The sequence below is a fragment of the Pipra filicauda genome, unplaced genomic scaffold, assembly GCF_003945595.2.
Source record: "Pipra filicauda isolate LSUMZ 115617 unplaced genomic scaffold, ASM394559v2 scaffold2_size9829703_pilon, whole genome shotgun sequence".
NCBI classification, from domain to species: Eukaryota; Metazoa; Chordata; class Aves; order Passeriformes; family Pipridae; genus Pipra; species Pipra filicauda.
Window position 1 is genome coordinate 423,088 of NW_024104421.1, and position 27,209 is coordinate 450,296.

A 27,209-nucleotide genomic window follows, 5' to 3' on the forward strand; every position below is an offset into this window, starting at 1 on the left:
ACTTGCAAAGAAAAATACCCCCTGGGAACCATTTAGATACACTTTATGATTTCCATCTAGGGCACCCGGCGTCTTTGCTTTACCAGTGTGCCCTGAGTCCTGGAATTCATAGGAGGGGATAGAGGAAGAAAAAAGTGAGGAGGTGGGGTAGGAGGATGGGGGGCAGACAACTAGCAAATGCTCAGGCAAAACAAGAGACAAAACAAGTTCCCCCACCCTTATGCTTTTTCCTTTCTCTGCCTCCAGTATAAGATGTACATCCCTGGACAGGGTAAATTCTAAGAGGTGGTTTTCCCCTGCAGTTTTTCCCGCTTCTAAGCTGGGAACAGTGCCCATGCCTGCATGTAGGTATATGCATAAGCTATACAAGAAGCTTACCTATGAAAACTAGTAGGCACCATCTCTGGGGATCCCTGCTGCCAGGTAAGATTTGGCTTTTCTTCTTCTCTTTGCTGATTCACCTTTCAGAGAGAATGTCCTTTAGCTGGGTTCATGGGTGAACAGTCTCTGTACCAGCCTTCTGTGTCCACCCATTGTAGCAAGTGCAGCTCCTGTGCCTGCGGGCTGACACGCAGTAAAGGCATGTCTAAGGAGGCTTACTGCAAATGGGGGAGTTTCCCGGGGGGGGAAGGACATTTTTCCATTGCCTGGAGTTTGAATGAGTGAAGGGAGACTCTTCAGGAACTGCCTAGACTTGTCTCAGCCCACTGCATGCATGTTGAGGGATGAGTCCGTCCCTGGACCTGACCATGAGGCACAGCTCCACATGCCAGCTCCCGGGAGGGTGAGCGCCGCTGCCGCCAGAGCTGTGTCACAGGTGAGCGACCGGCCGTGCTTCCCGTGGGATAGAACGCACAGCCACCAGAGAGGGCTCCCACACCCCATCCAGCTGGAGCCAGGGATGCAAGGAGGGGTCAGAGCCCCCGGCTGTGGGCCCAGGTGACAGCCAGGGATAAGGTGTGAGCATGGCCAGCAGCTGTCCTTCAGGCAGAGTGTCACCCACCTGAACAGGCGCTGTAGGTGTGATGAAGCACAACTGCAGCACTGCAGTGGATGGCTATAAACTCTTCAGAAGGGACAGGCAAGGAGGTAGAGGCAATGGGGTAGTCCTATATGTTACAATGTGTTTTGATTACTAGACCTTAATGATGGTGGTGATAAGGCTGAGTGTTCATGGGTAAGAGTCAGTGGGAAGGGCAACCAGGCAGATGTCATGGTGGAAGTCTGCTAGAAATACAACACAGCAGAGAAGAAGGGAGTTCTAGGAGGTCCAGACAACCTAGGAGGTTTGTGGAGCATGTGGAAGATAACTTCCTGACACACCTGATGAGGGAGCCAATGAGGGGAGGTGTTCCATTGAACCTGTTGTTTGTGAACAGAGAAGGGCTTGTGGGTGATGTGGTGGTTGGAGGCAGTCTTGGGCACAGTGATCATGAAATGAGAGAACTTTTGGTTCTTGGAGTAGTACAGAGGTAGGTCAGCAGAATTGCCACTTTGGGTTTCTGGAGGGCAGAGTTCGGCCTGTTTAGGAGACTGGTTGACAGAGTCCCTTGGGAGGTAGTTGTAAGGGGCAAAAGGGTCAAGGAAGGTTGGATGCTCTCCAAGAAAGAAATCTTAAAGGTGCAGGAGCAGACCAATGGCATCATGGCCTGTATTGGAAATAGTGTGACCAGCAGGACTAGGGAAGTGATCACCCCCCTGTACTCTTCACTGGTGAGGCTGTACCTCGAGTCCTGTGTTCAGTTTTGGACCTCTCACTATGAGAAGGACATTGAGGTGTTGGGCTGTGTCCAGAGAAGGGCAGGGAAGTTGGTGAAGGGTCTGGAGCACAAGTCAGATGAGGAGCTGCTGTGGGAGCTGGGGCTATTTACCTTGGAGAAAAGGAGGCTCAGGGGAGACCTCATCACCCTCTAAAACTGCCTGAAAGGAGGTAGTAGCCAGGGGGGAGTGGGTCTCTTCTTCTGAGTAACAAGCTATAGGACAAGAGAAAACAGGTTCAAGTTGCATCAGGGGAGGTTTAGATTGGATATTAGGAAAAATTTCTTTCCTGAAAACATTGTCAAGTCCTGGAACGGGCTGCCAGTGAAGTGGTTGAGTCACCACCCCAGAGGTATTTAAAAGACAGGTGGATATGACACTTAGAGACATAGTTTAGTGGTGGACTTGCCAGGTCAACAGTTGGACTTGATGATCTTAGAGGTCTTTTCCAACCCAAATGCTTCTATGATTGCATTCTTCTGGCACATTTGCCAAGTTTGGAAAGGAAATGCTGACATGGGCTCTGTCCTCATGTTTCGTGTCACCAGAGAAATATGGTATCCCAGGGACGGCAAAAACCTGAGGCTGTCACTATACCCAAATCTGTAAGAGACCATCCTTAGCATCCAGGTGTCTGCTTGTTTAAAACCAGAGCTGTCTTTGACCTCTCACTGCAGTTAACAGTGTATTATGAATACTCCCACCAAAAAGTATTTGAGCGGCGTAGGGCAAATTTGGGATTACAGTGGAACATTCCTATGTATTCTGATTGCAGAAAAGAGGAAGGATCAAAGCCACTAGTGTGGCCTGCTGTAGTACCACTGGGCACAGTTCTCTGCTCTCTGTCTTGTGTTAAGGGCTTCCATCAGAGACATTGTCAGGGCAACCAAACTGATGCTCTGAGATATGTTTTTGCAGGTGGCTCTGGGCCTGAAAACTACCCACCTCCTTAAAGCTGTGCCACAAGAGCAACTGGGGATACATTAAAGCCTGTAAAACCATTATGGCAAGTCTTTCCTTGCACTCTTCCATTTGGAAGATAATAAATGCCAATGATTTTTATGCTGTAATGTTTTTTATGCTTCTAGACATAAGTTTTGTTTAACCTCTGCTGTCTCTTTGAGATTTGTACCAACTCAGCAGGGCACAAACTTGCATGCAGCTGTCAAACATCAGTGTGTCATATTCCACCCCCACACCTACATGGCATTTTTTTTGTTCTGACCAATCCTGCATTCGAGGTGCAGTGGAGGAGACTGTGCAGGCCCTCTGCACCTCTGCTGAACTTCCTCTAGCTGGATGTTGCTCTGCTCAGAGATAAGGACAATTCACTTGACTGTGGTTCGTATGTTTTCCTTTTCCAGGCTTTGTGCTTTTTTTTGTTTTATTCTGAAATTGCTGTAGATGTGCAGAGCATTTAAAACCTTAACCTAAAGGGTATTTGATGTGTGTATGTAGCAGCATACCTTATGTGATTGTCATGCCCATGCTCAAAAGTTTAAAGGAATTTATCCTCACATGAGTGCTGTGAGGTACATTTGAGGTACATGCTCTCATTACCCATTGGACAAGTTCAGAAGTGGGGCAGAGAGAGACAATGTGTGACTTTTCCCAAGATCACAAGAAAGTCAGAAGCAGAGCAGGAATAGGTGCAATGGGTGTACAGTAAGCACAAACTATTTTGATTTTGTTACTGTTGTTAAAAAAAAAATCTATATACTCATTAGTGTTGACAAGGAAATTTATTAACGTCCCTGTCAAGGCAGTATCAAATATGTTTCTTATGTGTAGTCAGGAGCTCTTATTTCATTTGATGGAAAGATTTCAGCAAAAATGTTGGTGCCACAGTCATATATGAACAGAGCCTAGGAAAATATTTGCATGAGTAAATCTTAGCATCTAGATATACTTATGGTTTTTTGCATTTCTGGTGACACAAGTATCTATTGCGCAGACCCTTGGAAAGCCATGAAAACACATGTATCCACAGTATATATACATATACATGAAACCATATATATATTTAACTTATGTAAGATCTTTGTCTTTAGATAAACACAGAAGAATAGGAACTTCTCCTATTTATACTTTCAGGCAGCAGTTCTGTAAAACATAGTACTTCTTAAAAGTGAACACAGAAGCTGATTTCATAAATATTTTCAGATCTGATTTAGAGATTGAAATTAAGAACAAAGTACTGCTGTATGTAACCAGAGATTTAAGAATTACTGATATCTTTTGTTCTCAAAGTTCAGCATTTAGGTTTTCTTTACTTCTTTGTATTTACCTGCAAAGAAGTAAATTCACATTTTTCCTGAAACAATTGACCACTGAGCCCTAAGACTCTATGTAAAATGGTAAAGGGAACTAAACCTCTTTATTCTTGTGTAACTCATTAGCTAACGTCAGACGATTAGAGCTAATGTTTCCATCTAAAACAATTCAAGTCCCTCATTAGCGGGGATAGATTTCCTTTGATCTAATTACTTAATGTCCCAGATATATGGGAAATTCAGAGATCAGCTCTGAGAAATCTCTGCAGACATGGTCACATCTAGAAACATGAACTTACATGTAGACTCACAAAATGTTGTTTAAAACGCTAACTAGCCTTGCTTAGTCTGCTGGTAGTTCTTGGTTAAATGTTAAATGAAATCATGCTGATGACAGCTAGAGAGTGAAGATAATGGCTGTTTGCTGAGAATGATTTAATCTCCATTGTTATAGGCAAGTGGATTGCAAATTTCCATAATTAAACATCCAGTGCATTGGTCAGATTCTGTTGTAAAGTTTGATAATTGCTGTTGTAGGGAAAACAGTACAGCGGGGTGTTGCTGTCACATGACAAGCTTTTGAGGCTGAGCTAATAGGATGCCCTTTTAAAATGTTCTCCATGTTTTGTGCTTTAGAGACAGAGGATACCATCATGGAGGTTTCATCAAAAGAAAATGCCCGCTTTTTCTCAAACAACACAATCCTGCCTGTGGACCGATCTTCATTCAAATCTGAATCTTCTGCATCCAGGGAAAAACACTCGTGTTGTGGAGGTATAAAGGTAGAGTAAGAGTTTTTGAATATTCCAGTAGGAATGTAGAAAATCTCTTTTTGTTCTTTTTGGTGAAAAATCGCTTTTTCACTTCCGATTATGTCTTGCTGAGTCAGTATGAAACTATTGAAGATATTTTCAAGTCACAAAGAAAGTTTTCTTCAGATCTGTGTTTGCCTAACATTTGGCAATATTCCAGTATAACTTGTCGGTTGGGGCTTGCCTGTTAGGAGATCTTCAAGGGTCATCCTGAAAAGCCACTCAATCCTCCTTATTGCACCACCTGAAGTTAAGAACAAAGCTTTGGAAGACAGGTACCACAGGCAGCTGTTAGTACAAATTTCTCTTTTAAGATTGTAGCCTTGGTAGTTCTCTGGGCTTTCAAAAATACTATTCGTATAACGGTCCATGCGTTTTGAGTGCAATATTATTAAAGTATTATTGTAATATTCCTTGTTCAAGAGAACTCTGCGTGAGATGACTTTGAAATGAAACTGCAGAAGTATCACCACTGTATCTGCATTTATCTCACCCTAGAGCAGTTCTTCCTCGAGGCGATGGAAGCTCCCTGCTCTAAGCCTCGTAGCGCAGCTGTACCGACCTGGCAGTAGGACCGCTGCGCCTCGGAGGAGCATTCCTCCCTGCATGGGACACTGGGGTGCAGGAGGCAGCATGGTGCTTTGCCTACTGTCCCTGCCTGCTTTTTAAAGCCAGGCTGTAAAATGCTGACACCCTCTTGGGTGAGGTCTCAAAAATCACCATGCAATGACGAGATGAAATTATTTGAGTTATACAGAAAACGCGTCTTCGGCCTTGCCCCGTTCTTTTCATCTTGCACAGTCTTCATTTCTTTTGTTTTTTCTCTCTCTCTCTTACACATATCTACTTTCAGATATTAATTCAGCTCCCAATACAGCCAATAACATCACTGATAATTGCCCTGAAGTCTATAAATTGGAATCTTCTGGTTTTGAAATAGAAGATGAGTTGTATTAATTAAATCTTGTAGCATAATAGTAATTCTATCATTGTTCCTCCATTTGCTGCAATGATAATCCGATCCCCTCAATGAATAAACCTTCAGTCACAGCTTAGCCAGTCAGGAATCAGCTTATTAGCTCCAAAAGTAGAAAAGCAATAATATTTCAGCTCGATTTCTTTCTGTCCGAAGAATTTGTGTCTTCTGGGAACCCAAACAGACACAACTAACCCATTCCAGTAGGGACTTAGAAAACCTCTTTTTTTTTTTTTTTTTTTGGGAACTAAGTCTTTTTCTGTTCTGATCATGCATTTCTAGTCAGAACAAAATTATTAAATAAATTTCTAAGTTATGAAAAAGTCTGCTTCAGGTCTGTATTTGCCTAATATGTTAGCAAAACAATATGCAGATTCAACGAGTTGTTTTTACCAATTATCAGCCTTTCTGTGTGTTAAAACTGCCTTTATAAACCAGAAAGATGTGGTAAAATATTTACTAACAGGCATTGAAAAACCAGAGCAGAATTTGAAATCATGGGCGCCTTTCTGTCCCAGCTCTAAATCAGGAGCACACCTGGGACAGTCGCAACCCCAGTAAATAAACTTGTGTCAAAGAGAGACAGAGACATTTCAAGTTCTAGTTTACCTATATGACTTTCCTGTAAAAAAAAACATATGTGCTTTCACATTACTATTTAGAATCCAAGGGCATAAACACATAGAAAATGTAAAATACTATGGCAATATTTTTACAAGAGTGTTCTTTGAGAGCCATTGCTGTAGGAAATAGGGACTAGACAGTGGTTGTGTATGTTTATTTGCCCACAACTGTTTCTGAAGGAGGAATAACCAACACTGGACAAAGTGTGCTGAGGGAGACACAGAGATACATTTGAATCTTAACACAAGGATTTGTGTTCAGTAGTAGTAGCACCAGTGTTATTACCACTGTGCCCTGTCAAATGAGGTGTTGTGAGGAGTTTTGTACTGGAGGTGAGTACATCACTTCAGAGCACCTACTCACTGGAAGCATGATTGCTCAGAGAGGATTAAGGAGCAGGCCAAGGCTCTAGACCTCTATTCTTATGAAACATTACTGTGTCTTTTAATTTCTCGGTTAGGGTTTGGGTTTCTTTTTTTAACGCCGTTTACAAAGAACATCCACATTTATATTCAGTCAACAAAACCTGTATCTGAAGGTAGAAAGCAATGTTGTGATTTCTATGACCAATTGCATGATGTGTGAGTATCCATGGAGCTCATAAACTCAGTAGGGCTGCATTCAGTGAAGGCAAATTAAAGCAGTAGCTCTGCAGGAGCAGAACAGTTGGTGCTAAGGACCCTGCACTCCCACTATAGGCATTTCAGAGTGGGGAGATACTTCAGACCAACCCTCATCTTGTCCCAGAGACTGAAGAGCCATTGACTGTTGAAGTGAATGTAATGCCTGTCTGGAACACATCTTCCTGTTTAATTTTGTGTGAAAGGGTTTCAGCCTGCGCATTTGCAGTACGTAGCAAAGCACAGTGAAGGGGGTGGGAGTTTAATTCCCAAAGCTTGCTCCTGATCCAGAGCAATGGGCTAAAACTGATACAGTGATAACTAAGCAAAAATAACTGTCTCTGAAAAACTAAAGGATGGGAGAAGGTTGTTCCCAGTAAAATGTTTTCTTTTTCAAAAGAAAACGTATGTGTTGCAGCTTGCAAGATATTTGGTGAGCAGAGGATGAGCCTAGAAGGTAATTTCATGGCAGGTCACTGTTCAACTCATGGAGCCATGTAACAGAAAGCAAAGATTTCTCCCTCCTGGTCACCCTGGACTTGAGTGGGAACAGCTTAGAGCCTCTCAATTCCAGATCATTGCAAAAGCCTGTGCTTAAAAATGCCCAAATAACTCACCTCCCCACCAAGCCACACTTAACATTTACCCTCATGGTTTACTGTGTAAGATACCCCCTCCTTAGAACATCCTGAGGGAGATCTATGTCTTTGTCTGTTGTGGCAGCACCTTTGACACCTACCTGAAATTAGCAGTGGTTGATAGCAAGTTCAGTTCAATACGTACCAATATTGCTCATAAGAAATGAACAAACCAGCAATATAGGATTTAATAAAAAATTAGGAGAAATATTGACGTGGTTATTTGGGAAAAGGAGAGGTGGAAATGTAAAAATTGCTTAAAAATAATTCACAAAGTAAAGTCTTCTGTACTGCCTATTCTAATCACTGTCAATTTTTTTCCACAGATATTTCTCGGTGCATTGTCTTTTGTTTATTTTGCTAAAGCACTGTCAGGAAGTTATCTAAAAAGTACTATCACACAAATAGAAAGAAGATTTGATATCCCTTCCTCTTTGGTTGGCGTTATCGATGGAAGTTTTGAAATTGGTACGTGCTGTAGAAACCCATTTTTATTCTCAGTAAAAAAGAATGATGCAATTTGTTGTGAAGAATGATTGTACAAATCTCCTTGAGCCATTAAAACTGAGCAAGATTACCCTAGTAAAAATCAGTGGGACTGTCAGTATGATTACTTTGGATAGCATCGGGTTGGTTGCTAATACAAGAAATTAGGCATAGTCCTTGTGATTTGTTAAGCTTAGTGTCTGGCTAATAATTACTAACAGAAATTTTGACTGTTAAATGAGAATTTACCTGCACAGATTTATGCTTTCTCTTTGCTTTTGTCAGTAATCTACCTCCCCTGCAAGTGTTTACCTGTTATAATTTATTAAGCAGCAGGAGTACAAACCTCTAACTGTAATCTACATTTATTTTCCAGTCCATCTCCTTCCCTGTGTACTAAAGTTTCCAGCAAGACATTGTCTCTTACGATTTCAGATTAGTGAATTTATCTCATTGGAGTGTGGTACTCATGGGAATGAAATCTTAGCCTAAGTATATAAAACTCTGTTTGATTCCCCCTTTTCCTGCTTTTTTGGTGATTTGCTCTCTTCAGCTGACACAGTCCTTCTCCTCTTTTCCAGCTGTTTATCCAAAAGTTTATGGTTTTCTTATCACAGAAGGCATTGGGTTCCTGTAGAATGCCTGGAAAGAGGGAGAAAGAGCAACCCCAGACCATCAGCCCTCTCTCCCTGAAAACACTGCCTATACCACATACTAGGAGTGGTTATTTTAGGGGATCTCTTATCAACAAGCAGTAAAACTCAGTTTTCCTTTTGTACTCTCGAAGGGAACCTCCTAATCATAATTCTTGTAAGCTACTTTGGAGCAAAGCTTCACAGGCCAAGAATAATTGGAGCAGGCTGCTTAATTATGTCAGCTGGAACATTCCTAATTGCGATGCCCCAGTTCTTCATGGGACGGTAAGTGCAAAGAGATCAGCATTTTACAGCTGGGCTGTGCACACTGAATGGCAGCTCACTAAAATATTCAGGCATTGATTATGAAGATCCCCGTAGAAATATGCATATGTGGATGTTGTTACTTAATCTGATATTTTTCCTGAAAGGACTTATTCCTGTGGAGCAAATAATTTAACATATATACTATCTCAGTTGTAATCAGCTTGTTGTTTTATTAGTCTGTGATCTTGACTGGCCACATTTTGACACGGTTTAGGAATTGTTGAAGCATCAGTGAAGAAGTGATGACTAAACTCAGGATGAAATTTGCACTTAAGTGCTATAGGCCTACCTGGTATTAACAGATCCGATTGCTTTTTCTTATCAGTTCTTATAAACAAATATAACTTTGTTTTTTTAAACAGATATCGCTATGAAAGATTCCCTTCCACCATCAACTCGACTGTTAACATCTCTCCATGTCTGCAGGATAAAAGCCAAACTCCACTCACATCCTTGGAAAAGTCTCAAGCAAAAATAAATGAAGGTGAGAGAGATCTCTGTTAAATATTGTGATAAGCACCCTAAAATATATCACAAGGCTTTAAAAGGCTCATGCACTACTTAATCAGAAAGCAAAAAAAAAAAAAAAAAGGAAAAAAAAGAAAATCAGATTAATATTTCCCACAGAAAAGACTGGCTGAGGCAAGTGTATTCAAAATAAATGTATAACTGCCCGAGAGTTCTTTTCGGGCTGCAGCCTTTCCTCCAGCTTTACTTTCTCCTTCAGCAACTTTCTGCAGCTCTGTGTTTTGCAGAAACACCAGTCTCCCATGGGGTCCTTGGAAAGTCTTGGTGTTTCCTTTGCTGGGAAATCATAGAATCATAGAATCAAAGACCTCTGAGATCATCAAGTCCAACCCTTGATCCAACACCGCCTTAGTTACCAGACCATGGCACTGATGCCACATCTGGTTTCATCCTAAAAACCTCTGAGGACGGTGAATCCACCACTTCCCTGGGCAGCCCATTCCAATGTCTGATTACCCTCTCTGTAAAGAATTTCTTCTTACTATTCAGCCTAAACCTCTCCTGGCACAGCTTAAGGCCATGCCCTCTTGTCCTACTGCTGGTTGTGTGGGAGAAGAGACCAACCCCCACCTGGCTACACCCTCCTGTCAGGGAGTTGTAGAGAATGATGAGGTCTCCCCTGAGCCTTCTCTTCTCCAGGCTGAACAGCCCCAGCTCCCTCAGCCTCTTCTCAAAAGACTTGTGTTCAAATCCCTTCACCAGCCTTGTTGCTCTTCTCTGGACCTGCTCCAGCCCCTCAATATCCTTCCTGAACTGAGGGGCCCAGAGCTGGACACAGTAGTGGAAATATGTCTTCAGATCCTCAGCCTGCTGGAAAGAGCCATTGGGTCTCCCAGCCTGCAGACTCTGCTTCTTGTTTCTCTCCCTGCCTGTTGACCCTGTTTTGCACACCACAGAGCTGTGTCCCTGCTGGATGCATTGAGTTCCTCGTGGGGAAGGAACTTTCCTCCCCTATGCCTGGCAAATCAGACCCTCTATGTGTCCCAAAATGTGTGTATGTTTGCATCCCCACACCTGTGGATTAAATGTGGCCAGCAGTGCTTACTATCATCAATGTTTCCCAAATCTTTCCATCAGGGGATCCCAGTTTTGGTTAGAAAAAAGTGAAAAAGTTTTCTAAAATGGGACGTGGTGACAAATTTATAAAATCAGTGAACTCCTAGTATCTTTGAGGCAGTTTGTGCTAAAAATATTTCCACTTAAGCTGATTGGGTTAAAATTACCATCCCCGCACTTCCCAGTTTTCCTTCTGTTTTTCCCAATTTAGAATTATTTTAGAAAACCTGTGCATTCAGTGTCAAACTGGCATGAAAAGCATATAATTGCTGTCTCTTGTTATGTATTCAGGATGTGAAAAGGAAGCAGGCTCTTCCATGTGGATCTACGTTTTACTTGGAAATCTTTTGCGTGGAATAGGTGAAACCCCTATCCAGCCTCTGGGAATTACATACATTGATGATTATGCCATAGAAGAGAACGCTGCCTTATATATTGGTAAAATAAATATTACTTATTTTCCTAATGGATTTTTCCCCAGAGGAAAGGGAGTCATTCCAAATAATGGAATGAGTGTTATTGAATTAACTTGCCCTGATTGTTTTGTTTGCATAATTTCCAATATTAAAATTTATTTAAGTCATGTACACTCAAGGGACCAAGTTCCCCTTTAATTATACCAGCAGTTCCATTATCTTAATTTGATGAAAGAATTTGACCTTAGGTTCCTGCTGTTCTCCTAATCTTCCTAATTCTTCTGGATGTGGACTGCTGAGCCTCTGTGCACATTCAGTTCTCTGGAAAGTGATAAAAACATGCTCTTTCAAGCACTTAAAATAGAATTTTAGCAGGCGTTCAAAACATTGCCTCCAGATTCCAGCAGAATTATAAACAATAGTGCTGAGGCTTTAGAAAGTTGGTATCACTGCTTTCTTGTGTTCATTACCTGACCTCTGCACATTCACCTGGAATATTACCAAAAAATTCCTTCCCCATCAGCATCCTGTCTTGACAAGTTTCCAGCCTGGTAACTGGCAAAAACTCAGGTTCTCTCTGTAAAAGATTCAGTCTTCCCAGACGAATTTTGAAAATTCACAGTATTCAGAAAGTTTGGCTGAGGGTGTAGGGAAATGTTATTATTGGATACCAAAATAATGGTATTTTTCAGCCTATTCAGAGTCCCACCTCAGCCTAAAGTGATCACTTAAATAATTGCCATTTGCTTTCCAGTTACTTTAATGTATTTAGCTAAAGAGTTTCTAGCACTTACAGATGGCATACTCTGCTTTTAGGTGCAGAAGAACCAGTGCTCTTTTTGACTTGGGAGTGTAACAGTCCCCTATTTCTTATTCCAGGCTGTGTACAGACAGTGGCAATTATAGGGCCAATATTTGGCTTTCTTCTGGGATCCCTGTGTGCCAAACTTTATGTTGACATAGGCTTCGTAGATCTGGGTAAGTCAGGAAACTCGGGTTTCAAAAATTCAGTCAGGCTCCAAAATTCCTATTTTGGGCCAAGAACTATCTGGTTATGCATAAGGGGCTAACAGGAGCAGAACAGGCGCATGGTGTGACTCTTGGGGATGGTCCTGTGCAGGGCTCGATGATCCTAATGGGTCCCTTCCAGCTCAGCATATTCTGTAATTATGAAATAAAAAGGATGACAGCAATAGAGTGGTCCATTCAGAAAAGGCTGACAAAAAGGATGGTTGTGGAGGAATTAGAAGATCTGACTCTTCCTCAGTCCCAGCAAGCCTGCAGCAGGTGCCTCCAAGAGATGCCCTGGGGAGGAGACTCAGGGGAGACAGCAGGTGCCAGGAGGAGGCAAGACTGAGGCTCAGGATTTGTGTGTGCATTTTTTAGTATCCTGTTGTTGCCTGGAAACATAGTTTGGCAGTGGGCACTGGGTCTCCTGATTGCCTTCTGCCTGAGAAAACGCTTTCCACCCTGTTTTTCCTTGGGGCTTTTGTACAGAACAGCCTGACCGGGAGCAAGGGAGTGGCCACCTGGACTACCCCATCTCCCGGGCCTTGCAGCATCTCTGGGGATGTGCGAGCGGCACAGCAGTGTCAGGGCCAGGCTGCTGCTGTGTCACAGCAATCAGCAAGTCCTTGTTGCATCCCCACAGCTGCTCTTGTAACACCCTCAGAGACGCACAGTTAAACCTGGTGAGGCGGGAACAGACTCCTGCAGAGAAAGTCCCTGAAAAACCACCTTCCTTGTTATCAGCACTCTCGAAAAGCATCTGTTTGTTTCTTCTTTCTTTTGGCTTTCTCCAGACAGCATCACAATAACTCCCAAGGACGTGCAGTGGGTGGGAGCATGGTGGCTGGGTTACTTGATAGCCGGTGTGATCAGCGTTCTGGCCGGCATCCCCTTCTGGTTCCTGCCGAAGCACCTCCCAAAACCGGAGAGCAGGAAGGACTCCAGCACCTCTTCTGAGCAGTCCAAGTTCATCATCAAGGATAACAAGGACCAACACAAACCTTATCAGCAACAAACGAAGATTGCTGAGATGGCAAAAGGCAAATCACTGGAGTTTCTTTCCTGATTGTTGTTTTTCTCTCAAAGGCTTTTATACTTTAAAATTTTATACTTTCTGAGGCCCTATTTTAGTGGGCTGAGAATTATGATTTTTCCCCCAGGTGTCACTCTCCACCTAAATAACAGACATATAATGGGTCTTTTCATTGTTTCCTGGACCTGCTCTTGCATGTGGGATTTCTTCATCTGGGATTTATAAAATTATGCTAGTGGGCCAGCAAATCCCATGAAACCGTGCAAAATTTTTTCATTCACAGATAATGACTGTTGCAGAAGCAGTGGTCAAAAAAGACTTTTGGTTTTTGCTAAACCTTTTTCTGTAAGTTCATTCATTAGAAAAACACGTTCAATATCTGATCAGAATAAGGATGGGCACCGACTCACTACAGTGTTGTTGGAGGCTGTCTGGATTTAGGCAGGAGCTGGTTTGCACAGTTGCATTTCCTTGGCCTTACTTTGCCAAAAGCATTTTCCCTCAGTACTTGAATCTGTAACTCAATATGTCTGTGCTTACTGTCAGCTGTGCTGAGCAGTCTCTGCCCCAAATTAAGCTGAAAGGTGCTGTGGCTGTTGAGGACACATAGAAACCAAATCAGTCCTGGTTTATGATCGAAAGAAGGAATAGAAAACAAGATGCCTCTTCTGCGATATTGATGCTTAGTGTTTTCCTCCACTGTTCCCCCATCCAGAAATGGGAGAGCTCTTAGGAGCATCATGGAACTTCATGGATTCCTTCTGAAACGTTCTGCAATCCTTTTTTTAGAAGGTGCAAACATATCACAAAGCATTATTCACAGCAGTTATTCTCTCTCTGGTCTGCTTGTCATTTCTGCTGTTTTGTCTTGCAGACTTCTTTCCATCACTGAAGTGCCTCTTTGGGAATCCAGTTTACATTCTGTATTTGTGTGCAAGTATCATTCAGTTCAATTCTTTAATCGGCATGGTGACATATAAGCCAAAGTATATTGAACAACAGTATGGGCAAACATCTTCAAAAACTAACTTTGTTATAGGTAATGCTATATCTGCTTCTTGATATCTTTAAAGTGGACATTTTAGGAGTGGCATGTACATTCATATAGGGAAAATTGTATTTTTTTAGGATATGTTTATTTCTTCTCCTTCCTTGTCTGACTTTGAGTAGTAGCTTATAGCAGGTAAGTTCTTTCATTTCTTCCTTAGCACTAGTTAGCTCTGAGTTTATCTATGCAAGAGTTACTGTGAAAGTTCACATTATTTGATACCTTAATTCCCATTTAACTGGAAATTTGAAAAATACTATATATGTACAGCACAAGAAAGTAATTGAGAAGAGAATTGATTTTAAAATACTTTATGTAAATTTGTCATCAGACAGATCTGTTTCCTTGCTGGCATCCCATTTATTTCAACGAAATAAAGATCATGTCAGTGAGTGCTAAAGGATTAACCATAAAGTAATGTCATATTGCCAGTGATTTCTTACTTTCTGAAGAGGTTGGGGTTAAAAAAAAGGAAGGCAAGTCATATTCCAAAATCTTCTCTACAGCACAAGAAAGAGAGATGCTGCTTCTGCCTTCGGGTACCATGGTGGCCATTTTTGTAGATGACTTCAGGATCATGAACTCAAATGCCCAGTTGCTGAACCTGCACACAGGCTTGAGTTCCCTTCCTAAAGTCCGGGGATTCATCAGCATTAAACAGCAAAGAGGTTTACATCTACCCAATACAGAGGGAACTGCCTTGTTTCAGGGCAGCATTAGTTGCACAGCAACAGAGGTATATATATGCAGAAAAGCTGTATTGATCCATTGTGCTATGTGCTAATTCCTTAAAGATAGAAGCTGGAATTTCCTGGCACGAAGCTCCTCAAAGCAAGGAGAAATCTTGAAGAATAGTTGATGGCCAGAGAAAGTCCAGAAAACAATCCCTACATTCAGTAGAGCACTTCCAATTGTATTTAAAGATTTTTTTGGAGCTAAGCTTTCAGGTATGTGCAAACTGAGTGGGGATTAAGAACAGTTTGATTTCACTGAGCATAGGGAACACATGCAACAGAAAGCATGCAATGACTTGGCTAGGGAAGGATCCTGACTGAGTGGATCCCTGCAATAAGGTAGTTTTTCTTCCTTCTTTTCCTTTCTCTTCAAATTCCCCCTTGCTGAGGGCTGACTAGAACTTACAGTGTTTATTTCACTTTCCCTCTCTCTTTTGCTATTTTTTTTGAAAAATTCTATCACAATCTCTCTGAGAGATTTCAAAATTGCCAGAGCAATTCGAAGCATTTAAAAAAAAAAAAAAAGGAGAGAGAGAGAAAAAGCAAGTGTTGCTCCAGATTTCATAACACTGTAGGTAAAATTAAATTAGTCCTCTAGGAATGAGCAAATCCCTCCACTGACCAACTAACAGTGGAGAAAACCACCTAGATTAAGAAATTAAGAAATTGGAGGATTGTTAGCTAAACTTTATCCAATTCTTTATTTCTGTCAAAGAACTAGCAGTGAAGCATGTCCCTGGGAGCAATTTTTAAAAGCAGCTCCAGCACCTTGGTAACAGCCCAAGGATCAGTTCAAGTCTGGACAAAATAAAATGCCCTGACTGAAGACCTTTTATCTTTTGTTCCTTCATCTTATTGCTGCAGCTGATTTTTCGGCTGGGAAGGTTAGTTAGCCCATTGAGCTGGGGTTTTCATTAATACAGATTTTTCTGTCCGATTTCAGGTCTTATCAACATTCCTGCTGTGGCCTTTGGCATATTCTCTGGAGGACTCGTCATGAAAAAATTCAGAATTGGTGTTTTAGGGGCCGCAAAACTTTCCCTGGGATCGTCTTTCTTTGGTTACCTTTTGCTCCTCTCACTGTTTGCAATGGGCTGTGAGAACTCGGAAGTGGCCGGACTGACCGTGTCGTACCATGGGTATGCTGGGAAGGGCATCCTACGGCACCAAGTGCTATTGCAAACCAAACTCCTTCCTCATTTTATGCCACAAAGTATATATATTTTTGAAAAGAGAGTGATGGACCCAAATATGCTTCCCAGAAACTTGATTCAAAGCGGTGGAAACCACTCCATCTATTCCAGGGGACATCGTGTCAGAACACTTTCATGATTGTGGCATAAACCAGAGGGGTTCATGTCACAAGTGCAGATTATTTTTCTGATTACTTTGTAATTGTTATTTCCATGGGACCCATCCCTTGAGCCTAGCGATTTCTGGAAATGTGAGGAGCTCAGTAGTGGGGATTCCATTAATTGTTCCCTGCTTCCGTGTGCTGAAAAACATATGTTGTTTAATAGCATTCGAACCCAAAACTTCAGAATTCCAGGATTAACCATGAGTAAGCCATGATGTTAACCATCAGGTACACCTAAGGGTCACTTTTGGGTCACTTTTGCCCATTCTGTTACTCTGTAAAGCTCACTTTTTGGTAGGAATTTCCAGCACTGACTGCACAGCTGCTCCAGGAGCTGCTCCACTAGTGTCTTTAGCAGCAGGTGACTGAAGTTGGCAGATTGCAAGGTATTGGACGTCAGTTCAGCAGAGGTGCAGAGGGTCTGCACAGTCTCCTCCACTGCACCTTGAATGCAGGATTGGTCAGAACAAAAAAAAATGCCGTGGAGGTGTGGGGGTGGAATATGACACACTGATGTTTGACAGCTGCATGCAAGTTTGTGCCCCACTGAGTTGGTACAAATCTCAAATGGACAGCAGAGGTTAAACAAAACTGAATCCCAATCTGATAAGCTCCTCACTAACTTCTACAGAGACCATTTCCCAAGAGGAGCTCAATCCCCCCTTTGCCGTTTGTCCAGTTTTGTTAAAACTACATCAAACCTCAGATAACTAAAATCTTAGAAAATATGAGCAAATTCATGAATAGAAATTGTTAGCTGTCACCCTTAATAAAGTAGCTACCATCTCGCAGTAGATGGTGTGATATTGCTAAGACATTTGGATAAGAGAGAAATAAGAATTTACAGTGCTGCATGGATGCGAAGGGACAACATTTAATGGACTACAGAGGGGAAGTCTGGCCAGGAGCACCTGTCAGAGAGCACAGCCCGTGATTTGGTAATGATTTCTTCCACGTCTACTAGAAAACGTCTTCGCAATTTCTCTTTTTCCTCAGAACCAAACAGACAACTGATTACGAGCAAGCCGTGTTTTCAGAGTGCAATTCCGGCTGCTCATGTTCCAAGAACGACTGGGACCCCATCTGTGGAGAAGATGGAGTTACCTACATTTCTGCCTGTCTCGCCGGCTGCCAGGCGTCCAACGGCAGTGGGAAAAACACCGTAAGGCAATCTTTCGTTTCCATGTGTGATGTGATATTTTTTCCAAATACAGCCAGGTCTGTCAGAGTAAGTGGATTAAAATTTACTAAGGCACATCCTCTTCAACCCTAAACTCCTCGGGGTTTTTTAGCAATCTGCCACCCACATTTAAAACTTTCTTGAGTTATCTTTCCGGCAGAAATCACAAGCAGAGAATGTTTTGGAGGGGGTTTTATTTAGCTTTTGGCTACCAAGACTCTTGGAAAAAAAAAATGTAATAAATACATTCATCAACAGCAGATACTTTATAATTGTATCCTTCAATAAATAAACCTTTTCCTTTTGCAAAACATTTCCACTTTGGATTTAAACCTTCAGCTACCCAGAAAAGCATGATGTGCAATTCCTGAACATCCACTTCTCCACTGCTTAAGTTATCATACATTTTCACCTGCTCTCTTCTAGGTATTTTTTAACTGCAGCTGTGTGGGAACCTTTGAATCTTCACAAAGCTCCTCAGCTGTGGTGGGACCGTGTCAAAAAGGAAATGAGTGTCCAAAAATGTTTCTGTATTTTCTAGTAGTATCGGTTATCACTTCATACACTTTGTCAGTAGGTGGCACACCCGGATACATCCTGCTTCTAAGGTAAGAAATAATTCCTGCCAGCATTGCCAAATGTTTTCAAGGGGTTTTGATGTATGTGACTGGGTCTCCCTCCCCTCCTAGTATTCCTAGTATTGTGAAATGTTTTCAGCTATGCAAGGTGGCTTTTAAAATATTTTTTTTTTTTTTACTATGGAAAAGCATCCTCAGAATTTTGCAACGAGTTTTTTACCATCGATGCAACAATGTGTTTATGATAATCTTTACCAGCAATATCTTTCTGATTTCAAACATGACATAAGAGGCCTAGTTATAGTTTATACCAAAATCCCTTTCCCTTAATGCCTTTTACATTACTAGAATGGGGTTGTATGACCTCCCTGCAAATGGAAATTAGCTCTGTATGTGTCAGTGTGTGCACATATATGTATATGAACAGCCAGTTTTCCTCAATTCCTATGGATACTGATGCACAACTACATGGAGGTATTCTAACCCAAACCCTCTATATACTCTCAACTCTTCTCCTCTAGCCCAATTTATTATCCCATATGACTGTTCTGTTCCAGATTTTTTCTCTTCAAAACAAAGATTGATTTAGAAAGAGATTTTTTTTTTCTGTTCTGATAATTGCGGATTTATTAAATGCTTTTCCTAAGGGATTGTTCCAATACATATTTAACTGCTGGGACTATTTGTCCATCACTGAGTGTAAGCTTTGAAACTAATTTTAGAAAGCGCAAAAGGCATGTAATACTACCAGGACTTAATCTGGATTTTTGTCAATTTCTGCAATTTTTGGATTCCAAGTGCTGCTCCACTCTGTTTTGGAAAGCTTTCTTACTCAGTTCCTTTTTCCAAATTATTTCCAGATGGGCACATTCTACTTCTCAAACAAAACAACAGTAGACCCAGGCTAACTAATCTTTAGTATTATAATTGTGCTTTCTTACCTCAAAATTCTCTTTGTTTTTGAATGAAATTTTCTGGAACAGGCTCTGTCTCGTTGTTGGTGCCTTTATATCACGCGGACAAAGCCAGTGCTAGAACTGGCTCAATATAGGCTATATGGAAAAAAACTGGATAAAGAATGTGACTTCAGCTGTGGTTCCATCACAATCCTTGAACCAGAATCAATATTCACACAGAGACTTTCAGAAATGGTTGGAGTGAGAATCCTTCTCCACTGCCCTAGACAAACACTGCCAGTGAGGTGTGTGCTTTAGACCACAGCAGCCGCACAGCTTTCCTCGTGGACCTTGCAGGGTTACCACTGATCTCTCTCTCCCCAAGGCCTCACTCCAAGAACAATCATATTATAATCCATTTTGGACATTTTTTACTGAAGCTTATGCACCACTGAACCGTCCATGCACCAAGATGAGGACGATTCATGAGTTGAGAGCTTGCAGCAAAGCCAGATTTCTCTCTGTGGTTGCTTCTGACACACTGCATAAATATGGGCATAGGGCTATGCAGAGACGCAGTTTCCTTTCTCTTTCCCTCTACATGATGTCTCCTTCCTATCCATAAGACACAGAGTAGAAGGTGTATGGATATTGTACCACACAGGGCCTCAAAACCGTTGTAGCCATTGCTCAACCTCCTGCTTTTCCTCTTGTCTCCACTGTGTAAAAAATTAAGTGTTTGGGAGGAGATGTTCATAAATGAGCACCTACAAGTTTAAATCACAGAGTTGCCATCACTTCTCAGCCCTAAGAACTTTCTCTTGGGAATCTTATTGCTTAATGGATTTATTTAGAAAAGCTTAGAAAGGTTTTCAATTACAATACTGAAACACTTTATATATGAAATCAGCAAAACAGTTTTACTGGTTCGGCTCCAAATCTTTTATTGCTGTTGAAAATCATTTTATTTTGAGAGACATTTAACTGAAATTGAGAAGTTATGTGTTTTCCTGCTGGACTGAGGGCATCCACCTCTGATGTGCAGCTAAATAAAAGGTGTTTCAGTAAGTTCAATCCTTCTTTTTCCTTTTGGCTTTGTTTTGGTTTTTTTTTTCAGCACTACAAATGACCTGTGGGCACAATTCCACTTTAAACTCATGCTTACTTTTCTCTTTTCTGTAATCCATCACTGACTGACATTCCCTGAAAATCTGGCTGAATTGAAAGTGTGCTTCTGTTACCAGAAGGAAAATAAATTTTCTTTGAAAACAGATAGTCCCAAGGTCAAGTTGCAGACTTCATTAAGTACTTTTTCCAATGATCTGTTTTTAAAATTATTCAATATTCAGTCAGCTCTGTTAAGATTCCAGCACTTAAGCAATCTGATGTTTTCTGTTGGGCAGATATCATTGCACCTGCCACAGAGCACCAACACAGCTAAATCCCTTTAGCCTTTCGATTTAGTGACATTTTCTTTAAGGGTTTACATGACTGAAGCCATTGAAATATGCTTAAAGCTAGTGACTGAGTCATTTGCTGAAGTGTCTTTTTAGTGGTATTAGCCTAATTGCAATCACCAAGGAACTTGGGAAAGCCCTAAAGTTTTGTAGAAAAACACCGTGTAGTTCAGATACCTGTTGTTCAAGCACCAGTTATTAATAGCAGGTGATCAGGCAGTGAAAAGGAAGTCTCAGATCTCCCTGAGAGCTCTGGTTATCACTCAGGATCACAAAGAACTCCTGTTTCCGTGCAAACACAATACAAATGCTCAAACAATTCCTTTTTTTTTCATCTGAAAGTGAAGATTTTTTCTGCAGGATATAAATCCTATGGAACACATAATAAATATCCAGTTATTTGGTTTATTTTCCAATTTTCCTTTCTATGCCCTCAGATTTGTTTAGAAGGACTCCAGTCTGAGGCTTGCTTGTGTAAGGTGTGTCTGATAGGAGAGCAAGTCACTGTTCTTACAGCTTAAAATCATATTACAGTCATGCCTACATAGATGGCAGTGCTTGTATAAGCCACAATGCAACAGACTGCGTGATGATAATTCACGACCAGGGCATTAGAGAATAAAGTGTTGACATTATAAAATGAGCTGCACACGATTATTATTTTTTTTTTTTTACTATGATACTTCGGTGTTCTTTTCAGAGAGTCACGGAATGACTGGAGCTGGTAAGGACTTCTGGAGATCACCTAGTCCAACCCTCCTGCCAAGGCAGAGTCACATAGAGCAGGTTGCATGGGCTGGTGTCTAGGCAGGTTTTGAATATGCCCAGAGGAGCCTCCACAGTCTGTCTGGGCAGCCTGTTCCAGTGCTCTGTCACCCTCACAGTAGTTTTTCCTCACACTCAGATGGAACTCCCTGTGTTTAAGTTTGTGCCCATTGTCCTTTGTCCTGTCACTGGGCACCACTGAAAAGATTCTGACCACATCCTCTTGAAACCTGCCCTTCAGATGTGTGTATGCATCAGATCTCCTCTCAATCATCTCTTCTCCAGGCTACCTTCTTCCTTAAATGTCCTTCCTGTCCTTTCTATTTTCAGTAAATTAGAGGAAGATGATCCAAATATCGTTTGCAGTATGGGTTCTTAATGCTGTTCTGGGAAATTTTAAAAAAATCACTGGTGGGGAACAAAAGAGCTAGTTCTGTGATGTCTTTATTATTTTTTTTAAAATGTATTCCAAATTACATTAATTTCTGCAGAAGCTGAGCCCATCCTAGTTCAGAGCACACAGACTGGACCTCCAGAGTGCTGCATTCATCCATAGTGACAACTGAATTTCCGCCCAATTTTTTTTTCTGTTTTCTAATGAAGATAATGACTGTGACAACAGGGAATGTTATCAGTTACTATATTGACACACATATGTTACCCCACATATCAAACATGTCCCCGTTTAATTATGTGACTGGGGCTACTCGTTAAAAGCCAAGCGTGTACTCAGATTCGTGCTGGATATAATTGGCAATCTGGTACCTGCTGGGGAAAACAGCACACTTGACAGCTGGTGAGGGAGCAGCAGGTGAGTCCTACGAATTTGAGTGGGTCCATACACACACCGCTCGTAGCATGGTTGTGAAAGGCAGCTGTTCTCCTGCCCACCACCCCTGTCTTCCTCAGTGGGCCAGGGTGATAACTGAAGGCTGGAGCAGGGCTGATCTGGAGCTGGAAGGACTGATGTGTGTGTTAGACTCCCCTGAAAGCTCAGTAAAGTCAGAGAACAGCTTGGAGGATTTACCTTTACAGGAGGTGTGATCCTGATCCTAGATACAGTGCAATGAAAAGTGAGTGCCTAAATACCTTGTACTAGCCTGGATCATGATCCTGAAATTCAGAGATTATCTAGCTGAATAAGGCTATCCAATGGATGCATGATTTCACAATCAATTTTCTTGTCCTGTGTGGGTAAGTCCTAAGTGCTGATATCATCTGAGAATCCACAACTATCTTAAAATGTGATATTGAATATAGGCGTTCAGAATTCCTAGGTTCTGTTCTGATTTTATCACATTTTTTACGTATTTCTGTAATTTGGTTAGTCAGTGACATTGAGAAGGAAAAAGTCACATTTCTTTCCTTTCTCATGCTTTCTATTTGTGTTCAAATTATTCACACTTGCTTCTTTATTTGTACGTAACATCTTTTTTATTATTATTATTTTTAGATGCATTAAACCCCACTTGAAATCATTTGCACTTGGTATCTATACCCTGGCAATAAGAGTGCTTGGTAAGTCCATTTGAACTCTTGAGTTTGTTTTAATACCCTCCTCATTAATCATTTATCTTAGAATTAAGCTCTGATTGTTGGAAAGAACAATGTCTAACTGAGAAGAAATTATCATATGAATTAAAAAAAAATAGGAAAAGGGTTGCAAAAATGAAATAGCTTCCTAAATTGTATAACTGTCACTTAGGTATAATTAAGATATACATGGCCAATATCCATAGAGATGACAAGTGTTCCTTCAGACTATGAAAAACTACATCTTATCTCTCCTTACTCAGCAACAAGCATAATAGAACTGCTATGGCTGAGAATGTGTGATTGTTTTTCAGGCAAATTTTCATTAGTTTCTAAGGGAATTACTCTGAGTACAGGTGTGCCTGGGGGCAGGTTTCGCTGCAGCCTTGTGGTAGAGTCACCTCTAAGTTGTCACTGAAATCAAGGGTACCGTGAGATGCCAACGAACTGGAGATTCTAAAATCCTCTGTGTCTTCACAGAAAAAAAATAATAGCAAGTCACCTACTTAAATAGAGCAGATCAACACCGTTGGCTGCTTTCTCACACCATTGCAGGCCAAGATTTTTCCCTTCTGGCTTACTTTCTTCTCCAGCAACCCAGGTGGCACAGAGTCCAGGATATCCCATTAGCATATGAAAAAAGGCCTATCCTTTCCATCACCCACAAGCACTTTGTGGCAGGTTTGTCCCTGCCACAGCAGCATCTCAGGATACTTGTAGGATACTTGTAACCCCACTACAGGCAGCCTCGCTGTCTCTCTCCCTTCTCACCCCCTCCAACCCACACACAGGACACCCTCTAAACCCAAGCTGAAAAGGCTCCGTTGCTCCCGAGAAAGGAGAACTATCTCCTTTTTTTTTTTTCCTCCAGAGGTGTCCCGCAGGGTGAGGAAACCAAATCATGGCCAGCCCTCCTTCCGCTGGCTTCCACAGGCTTTTTGATGTTCTGTTACGCTTCCCTGGCTTCCCACAGGGAGGAAAGGGCGTTGTGTGCCTGGGCAGCACGAGGCACGTCTCCTCAAAGCAGCAAACAGTGTGGAAGTGTCACTGCTTTTCTAATGTGTGATTTAATGTTCTACCCGAACATGTCTCTAGATCAGAACTGATCACCCTGGAAAGTAACTTTCTTACCTCTATTTATTTGTTAAATACACCCAGCGGGAATTCCAGCCCCAGTGTATTTTGGGGTAGCCATAGATACCACTTGCCTGAAATGGGGCAGCAAAAGATGTGGGGGAAGAGGAGCGTGCAGACTCTATGACTCCAGTGCACTCAGGTAACAGCTCTTCTCCATTCGTTCTTTAACTTGTGCCCTTTAAGTACATCTGTGCCTGGCACTGGCAGAAGAATTTCTGTTAGAAAATTTGAGTGAAAGATTTGAAACTGAATGAAAGACTCTGACTAACAATATTAACAATAATGTTCAGGTTTCGGCATTCTCTTTTGATTTAATCTTTTTTTAGGGGGAGAGGGGATCATCTTGTTTCAGTATCAGCTGAAAATATTTGTCACTTAATTGTTCACCTAAAAACACTGAGGTTCTGTTGAAACCTCAATTTTATGCTAAAGCTTCCCCCATTTTTCAATGACTCTGCTGTGGTAATGTGTAAATAAGTAGAAGGGTTATTAAAACTCATTGTTTCTCCATGTTGGAGCTGAACCACAAAACAGAAGGGAAAGGTACTACAAAGCATGTTTGTCTTATCTAGGGCCTTAAGTGCAGTGTTGTCTTTATCGATTTATTGCTAGAGGGCTATAATTATCTGAAATGCATTCATGAAAGGTGTCACCAGAAAGGAAGAATGGAATAACAAGGGTAAGAGGAAAATGGGAGAAAACGTTGTGCTTTCCCCCCACCCCCAGGAAAAAATGTTTTGAAAATTGGAAGGAAAGAACAAAAGCTCAGTTGGGACTCTTTTTGCTGATAAAACATAATGATGTTATTGTTGCTGCTGTTGTTGTTGCTGTCATTATACCTGTAAAGAAAAAATGCCATCAAATGGTTTTGATATCATTGGTACTTTTTATGAGGCAAGCATAAAATAGAGGAATTGCCCTAAAAATTTTAGTGCTATTCTTACTGAAGCACATTGGAGTGGAGGAGATCAGATAATGCCTGAGATGCTTTCTTGGCCACAGACCACACCCACCTGACCTGGATGAGCTGACAAACTCCCCTCTCCAGGGTCATTCCCCTTACTCAGCCTTACCACATGAGAATATGAATGTGTTCTTGATGACTTCTAGTCAAATGTTGCCTTTGAAATAGGCTCTGATCAATCATTTCTCTCTCAGGTATGTGTACCTGGGACTGACTTTGGTGTTGGGCACGGTGTCCATTTTCTTCAGTGTTGCTGTCCTTTGGGTTCTCCGGAAAAGGTCTTCTCCACCAGATGAGACCCTCTCAGCCAACGGGGAGAGAGGCACCTGTGGGACAAAGAGCAGAAAAGATAATTTTGGCAATAGTGACTGTTTAATTCAGTCAACTTACTGGCCAGAAAAGGAGACTAGACTTTAGGAAGACTGAGATGTCCACTGTGATTTTACCCAGTGAGTGGTGTTCCAGGCAAAAATTCATCATCAGTGAAGCAGTATCTTAATATCCACCCTGAAAATGTTAAACTTTGTGTAATTTTCACTGTAAATGACAAAAGAAAAGACAACCATTTTTAGCACATGTACAGCTCTGAATACACTGCTCACCAATTCTTCTGCCAAGTGAGGGGAGTACTTATGGCTGGGGAGGGGCAGCTTCCTCCCTCACCGAGAAACCGTTTTTATGGCTGCTCCTCATCTCCCTCCCTCCTCATCAAGCTGCAACAGCTGCTGCTGCCCTCCTGTGTGTGAGGGGTAGTGGAGAGGCTGCCATGCAGCTTTCTCTGCCATGGAGCCAGCCCAAGAGGAGCTGGTGCACAAAACCTGACTTGGCAGCCTGGAAGGTGGAGGGATCATCGGCACGTAGCCCGCCCTTGCAAACAGTGCGGCACCGGGCAGGAGGAAGGTGGTTTGCTGGAAGGTGAAATCAGCTACAGGCTCTGGGCATCTCATGAATTCGACCCATAACACTTAGGACATTAAATGTTGTGGTTAGGGATCCTTTTTCAAGTAACTCTGTTATAATACAACAGTAACAGCAATAAAAGCTGTCGTTGCAGGCAAAGAGACCACAAGAGTATTGACCAAAGGAAACTGGAATAAAATAGAGCTTTTTTAGGTTTTCAGCAGTTTCTTGCTACTTGCTAGTACTCAGTGTACTAAATAATTCCATGCACTTTATTCAATGTAATAACACCATGATAAAAGATACGTATGATTTATTTTTTAAAAATCTATGACAGGAGAGCTTGGGAAAAATAAAATTAATTAAAAGACCAAGTGACTTGGGGTTTTTCCTTTTAATTTGTTGTATTTTCTAGGTGAAACTAAGATATGTATTATAGTATCCCTTTACATATCATTTTTGCAGTCTGTCAGTATTTGGTTTTAAATATATTTGGGTTCTGGAGAGCTGTTTAATGCCAAACAAAATCTCAAGAAAGCGTGCACTGAAAAAGATAGTTATGGCACTACTGTGATATCCTTTCAGGATTTCAGAGAACAGGCTTCATCCTTCACCATGATATTGGCAAAACAAACCCATATCACATCACTTGTGTCTCAGCAGTGACTGTAGGTCCCTACTGCTGAGCTGGGTGTGCAGGTCAGAGGCAGATGTGGAGCCTCTCCTGTGGGATACATGGGGAGGGACACATGTGTAAGAATGGGATTCACTGGCCTTTATAGATGCTAATTGTTTACACTATGCCATTAGGAACTACCTGATCTGTTCAACAGGAACACCAAGAAGGAGAATGGTGCTTAAGCACCAAATATCTGCAGAAGGTAAGGCTTTAAACCCATCCCTTGAGAAAATGCAGTTGTCAGAGGAAGGGCACATGTGACCCATCGTTTGCCACATGGGTGATTGTTTAGGCAGTAGCCTGATATATGGGGGACTTGGTCTCCTGTCCCAGCAATTCGTCCCCCCAGGAGAGTGACAGAGGCTACAGGCAATGGGGTGCTGGAGAGCTGTGGCTGTTCACTTTACCTTGTATAACTGGATATTGAACTAAACAAACATAATTAAAATAATTTTAAGGTTTATGAGTATCAGACTAAATGGAGAATTGTGGCTAGGGTGAATCACAGAAAATGGCATTCCAGTCTCTGGTCTCATTCATACTACATCATCATAAAAACAGCAAAAAATATCAAACTACATCAGCATCCAGGAGCAGGAGTGATGCTTGGAGCTTTCCACTGCCTCCTTGGGAGGGCACTGCTCATAGCAATGAGCTGTCAGATCCTGTGAGAGAAAGGAGGAACCCAACTTAAGTACAAACCAGGATAAAAAGGAGGGATATCTGCATTTCACTCAATGCTTGATGTTGTATATGTGTCAGATAAATGGGGATGATTCCTAATTTTTGAA

At 41.7% G+C, this 27,209-nt stretch overlaps 1 protein-coding gene across 1 annotated transcript; it reads left to right on the forward strand.

The window, feature by feature from the left end:
- The first annotated feature begins 336 nt into the window (after positions 1–336).
- Positions 337–26,110, forward strand: LOC113990827 (solute carrier organic anion transporter family member 1C1-like). The gene is made up of 15 exons (XM_027726626.2): positions 337–423; positions 4,668–4,813; positions 8,028–8,169; positions 8,975–9,107; positions 9,512–9,633; positions 11,025–11,171; positions 12,029–12,127; positions 12,952–13,197; positions 14,065–14,229; positions 15,916–16,111; positions 17,326–17,491; positions 17,936–18,117; positions 22,659–22,723; positions 23,897–24,014; positions 25,034–26,110. The coding sequence occupies exons 1-15, from the start codon at positions 381–383 to the stop codon at positions 25,254–25,256; spliced, it is 2,193 nt and encodes a 730-aa protein (XP_027582427.2). The 5' UTR covers positions 337–380; the 3' UTR covers positions 25,257–26,110.
- Positions 26,111–27,209: the final 1,099 nt, after the last annotated feature.

Excerpts from the sequence above, each read along its gene's own strand:
- LOC113990827 (XM_027726626.2), top strand. The coding sequence starts at position 381 with ATGAAAACTAGTAGGCACCATCTCTGGGGATCCCTGCTGCCAG. Across the intron at positions 9,108-9,511 it reads CCCCAGTTCTTCATGGGACG|ATATCGCTATGAAAGATTCC; the intron begins GTAAGTGCAAAG and ends TTTTTTAAACAG. Across the intron at positions 22,724-23,896 it reads CCTGGCAATAAGAGTGCTTG|CGGGAATTCCAGCCCCAGTG; the intron begins GTAAGTCCATTT and ends AAATACACCCAG.